Source organism: Mus pahari, chromosome 1, assembly GCF_900095145.1.
Source record: "Mus pahari chromosome 1, PAHARI_EIJ_v1.1, whole genome shotgun sequence".
In the NCBI taxonomy this organism is placed as follows: domain Eukaryota; kingdom Metazoa; phylum Chordata; class Mammalia; order Rodentia; family Muridae; genus Mus; species Mus pahari.
Genome location: NC_034590.1, coordinates 153142528 through 153147600, shown reverse-complemented (window position 1 = coordinate 153147600; position 5073 = coordinate 153142528). Strand labels below are relative to the sequence as shown.

Below are 5073 nucleotides of genomic sequence, written 5' to 3'. Positions count from 1 at the left end.
TGTGTGTGTGTGTGTGTGTGTGTGTGTTGGGGTGGCATTTAGGTTGATGAGAAGCATGCAGTTTACAGTGACAATGGTCATGAAGAGGAGTCAGTGTGGCTCCTGTCCCAAGGATGGGTTAGACGCTGGCTGGAGGGGACAGATGGGTCTGAGTGTGTACTGCGGTGGCTGAGACAGTGCAAGAACTTTTCCCTCAGAGTGGCCTGGCGTCCTGAGGCTGAGCAGCGCCTTTCTGGATAGAGACTGAGCAAGCTCTAGGAGGCTGGGTGGGAAGGGACCATATAGCCTCTGAGGTGTGGTCTCTGTCTAGCGAGCCAATGAGGACGGAGACATGAGTCCAGGATCCGTTCCAGTTTCTGGAGATGGGCCAGAGAAGGAAAGAATCCACCTTGGAGGGGAAGACAGAGCTGATGCACATGATGATGGGAGGAGAAGCCATAGCATCAGTAGGTCTGGCCCCTGGGGATGGAGCAGCAGACTCAGCCTTCTCTACTTGGCTATATCCTCCTGTTAGCCACACCGGGAAGGTCTATGGGTTCGTGTGAGACCATCACTGACTTCTTGCTTTTTCTCTGCTTGCACTGGGTTTGCTTGGACCCACAGTCCCCAACTCTCAGGCTGTCTCTCACTCCCCTCAGACACTCGGGATGACTCAGTGGGCTCTTGCTTGAGTTTGCTCTTCCTTGTCTTTTGGTCCTCAGCTCGAGTCTCCTTTCCTCAGGGCTCCTGAACTGCATGGCTCTCCTCTGCTTCAGAATATGAGCCACGGTCATTCATGATGATACTGTGGCTGTCCCCAAGGGCAGCCATTGTCCTTACCTATTTATGCCGGTGTAACACTATGAGGCTGTCACAATTGGTGCCCTTCATTTTGTGGTTGGGAATTCTGAGGTTTGGTTAGGATTCCCCTGAATGGCTCCCATGGCCTACTTCCAGATTCTTTGCTCTGTGACCTGTCTCTCCATCTAGGCTAAGTCCCCAGGGTGGAACCTGCCGCAGACTACCTCCTTTCTGGGGTCTCTTATCTGCGTGGAATGGGTCTCTGGTGGCAGATGAGTGAGGATTCGGCGATGACAAACAGAGTCCACACGAGAGAGAGAGAGAGAGAGAGAGAGAGAGAGAGAGAGAGAGAGAGAGAGAGAGAGAGAAGAATCTGAATGTAATGTTCAAATTGAACATCAAACTTTTAATACAGAACAAACAAGGGAAGCCGGGTGGGATACATCCGAAAGAGTTACAGTAACACAAGATAAAGGATTGTATACATCAAAAGACCAGGGAGGACCATGCAGCTTGAGGAGGAAGCCGGGTGTTAATTGTTAACCCCCACAACTAGGGATTCCCAGTAAATCCTTGATTATGCTGTTCCTATGGGCCTAGTGGAAAAACCTGTTTCAGGGGGATTTAAAACCCACCTTTTTTGCCAGGCCTATGTGTATTCCCTGTCCTCAGTAAACACTTCAGCAGACTAGCCCTGAGCTATTCTAGCTCTGTTCTTTGTAATGCCTAATTAGTTTCACCAGTCTTTACTAGAAGTAAATTTGAATGTTAATGAATAGGTAACCTTCTCACTGAATCCTGCTGAATTCCAAGCTCTTCCACTTCACAATGGTGGAGGTTCACCTATGATCAAATTTAATTTTTAAAGGCACTTATAATACTGAAAGAGAGCATACACCATACTAACATGTGGATAGGGTTTGAGTATATGGGTTGTTGGAAATGCCAAGGCTCCAGGAGGCTAAGTTTCCTTGAAATTCTTTTGCCTTAGGACTGCTTCCAGGTTTCCAAACCTGTAATGCGAGCCACTACTGGAGTGGGCGTGGCAGGAACCATGTTTGGGGGTTTCTGCACACCTCAACAGTGAGCCATGTTTATTATTCCTGCTGCAGGAGCATGGGACACTCAAAGGCCCCAGCCAGTTGGGCTTCTTGGTGGGTAGCAGTGCAGGGAGAAGGGATGTGCTGGGCTTCAACTCACTGGTGAGGCAAATGGCTTGAGCTGAGGGGGGCGTGTTGGTGGTGGTGCAGGAGAATCTGAGCTGAGCCCTGGGGGCCTGGACCACTCACATCACTATTTTCCTTCCCCCTTTCTCTCCCAGGGAACTCAACGGCAACAACATCACTCGGATCCACAAGAATGACTTTGCTGGGCTCAAGCAGCTTCGAGTGTTGTGAGTATGGGGCTCCCATCACGGTCTGCCTCTACCCTCACCCCAGCCTTGGGTCTGGAGTTCTGGATGGGAGTTTGAGAGCCATAAGCTAGCACAGGCCTTCTATTGCAGAGTCAAGGGCCTCCTGAGTGGGTGGAGTGGGGTGATGTTGAGTGTCCTGACCCAGAGAGCTTACTGCCTCCCCCATGGCTGAGAAGAATGGGCACGGAGGACTTGGATGGGGCACCTCTTGGCCATTTCTGTCTCTGGGATGAGGGGAGAGCAGGTGGCATGGAGAGTCTATAGGTCTCTGCTCAGTTGTGCCTTCTCTGGTGGAACACAACCTAAATTCTCAGCTAGGCTTCGCTCAGGCTCTGGAGGCTGAGACCCTGGATCAAGTTGTCACAGGTTGGTTCCTGATTGGGCATCTGTGCAGTGTTACCTTACATGGCCTGGCTCAGTGAGCATACAGAAAGGACTCACTAGTCCTTGAATATCAAGGACCACCCAGATTACCACATCACTTTAGCCCCACCCCTAACAGCCCTGCCTCTACACACATCATACAGGGCATTAGATTTAACATACCGGATAGAAGGGTGGAGAACACACTACAGCCCACCATCTCCAATGGACCCCTCCTCAGCAGGGCTCCTCCTCAACAGGGCTCCTCAGGCCTTGGTTGAGAGGGTGATGGGGAAGGGGGACAGCAGAAGACAGCTGTGACTTTACTCAGGTGTCTGACGATGGAGATCTTGTGGATTGAGGTGGCTGGCCAGCAATGGGCCATCTGCTATACCTGTCAGGCAAAGATGAGGTGCTCATGTTGGACCCCCATGGCCCCCATCCCTCTGTACTCTGCTGATCTTGGGAAGCAGAGGCAGCCTTGGCAAACAGGGTTCTGGTCTCAATACCTCAGTGGGATTTGGAAGCCCTGCCCCATCCAGTGGGCAGGACTCAAATATCCAGAGTCCCTCACCTTCCACTGTCTGGGTCATTGTACGAGGGTTCTGGACCGCAATTCTTTCAGAACTGTAGACTTCAAAGTTCTAGGGTGGGGGGTCTTTGAAGGAATGGGGGGGGCTGGGGGGACTTTGTGGATAATCCTTCTTGATGTTAGGGGTGATGAATTACTGGAGTCTTTGTTGCTCTAGAACCAACTCACATTGACCAAAGCTTTCCTTTTCAAGTCTGGTGGTGGTGGTGGTGGTGGGGTCCTCCTCCCTTCCCAGCATTCCTCCCTCAGGCTTTCAGCAGAGATAAAAGTGTACCACCTTGTTTAAACCCTGGAACCAACTCACACACCCTGCTTAAACCCTGCCCGAAGCCCATGCAGGAACAAGTAACTGATCTGCTTGGGTGTGGAGAGGAGAGAACACGGGAGGAGCGTGCTTCAGTATCTCCAGGATGACCACTCAGCTTCCTGACTCTTGGTGATGCCCACCAGTCAGATCCAATGAAGCAAAGCATGTTGGGAGGGGGTGGGGGAAGGTGCAGAGACCCATGGAGCCAGGTGGTTGGTCGGCCCAGGCACCCCAGTCCTTTCTTCAGCAGACAGGCCTAGGCAGAATGTGGTGCGGACAGTAGGGGTGTTGTCTGGCCACTGAGGCCTATATGTGTGGACTCTGCCCAGTTGGTACGGCTTTCCACCGCCATGTTGGCTGTGTCTCTTAGATGTATGCTCTGGACCAAAGCACAGTGTGTACCCACTAGCTCCTTCTTCAAGCATAGCTGTGACCATTGGCACTGTGCTGCTCTGCAAGGCAGGGCTTGCTGAGGGACCTGAGTTGGGGAAATTTGCCAAGTTGTAACCATTTCAGCTGCATCTACGCAGGGCCTGGGCATGGCTCCCTCTGCCCCTTCACCTCACCCCCCGCCCCCTCCCCAGACCATATTGCCCTGGCAAAGTTTGTTGGGGTTCTTCCCTTTTCCAGCGGTTCCTAGGAGCCCTTGTTTAGCTATTCTGTCTCTTTGCCTCCCAGGCAGCTGATGGAGAACCAGATTGGAGCTGTGGAACGCGGAGCTTTTGATGACATGAAGGAGCTGGAGCGACTGTGAGTATGGGGAGGGTACGGGGGTTGACAGAGAGGGTATCAGCAAGCTGATCTAAGATCTGGGGTGCTTAGGGAGGGGACCCCAGCCTCACCTTGCCTGAGAGTGCATCATGAGATGGTAATCAAGAGAAAAATGGAAGCCAGCATCCTTTCCCACCCTCCCGGCAGGCCCACTGCTTGTCCCTAAGAACATGTGGAGGCAAAGGTCACACAACTGGGATTCCTTCCGTGTACCTCTCCTGAGGTGCGGCTGCCATTCATTGATTTGTGTGTTCATAAACTCATTGTCCCTGAGGGAGAACCATGGGGGGGGACCCCCCACCACCTGAGGCTCTCCCCCACCTGAGGCTTGCTGTCTTAGGCACAGGAGCACAGCACAGTGATGAGGAAGTGGAGGAACACTCAGAGCTCAGGGTCCGTGTGCCTTGCTTCTGAGTGGAGCTTTCAGTTTTGAAACTGGGTCTTGACAAACTGTCTACATCTCACCTCGGTGACCACGAAAAGGAAAAGGACCTGGTGGGTGAGGACAGGGGTTACCTCGTGTCTCTTTATGGTGGTTGCCTATCTGGTCCAGCAAAAATGGTTTGGATGCAGATGTTAAGTAGGAGAGTCCCAAAGTTCATGTTCTTTGACCAGAAAGGTCATTTCATGCTAAGGAACTGACCAGAATAATGGCTAGAAATTCATATTTCTGTATATATTTTGCAAATTACCAAAATTTTAGAAATAGCCATTTGGGTGGAGATAAGACACGGTCAAAACTGAAACACCATCGATACCACTGGGGTGTAATCACAGCGTGAATGAGGCAGGAAAGACGGGAAGTGAAAACTGTGTGTGTGTGTGTGTGTGTGTGTGTGTGTGTGT

General features: G+C 51.6%; 1 protein-coding gene across 2 annotated transcripts in view; it reads left to right on the top strand.

Annotated features, from left to right (window-relative positions):
• The window catches only part of Slit1 (slit guidance ligand 1), a 143989-nt gene that overhangs the window by 15130 nt on the left and 123786 nt on the right, over window positions 1-5073 (top strand). For both annotated transcript variants that reach the window (XM_021209708.2, XM_029534854.1), the window contains exons 2-3: window positions 2102-2173; window positions 4135-4206. In XM_021209708.2, the coding sequence (XP_021065367.1) occupies window positions 2102-2173; window positions 4135-4206 (144 nt within the window). The remainder of the gene's footprint in view (window positions 1-2101; window positions 2174-4134; window positions 4207-5073) is intronic.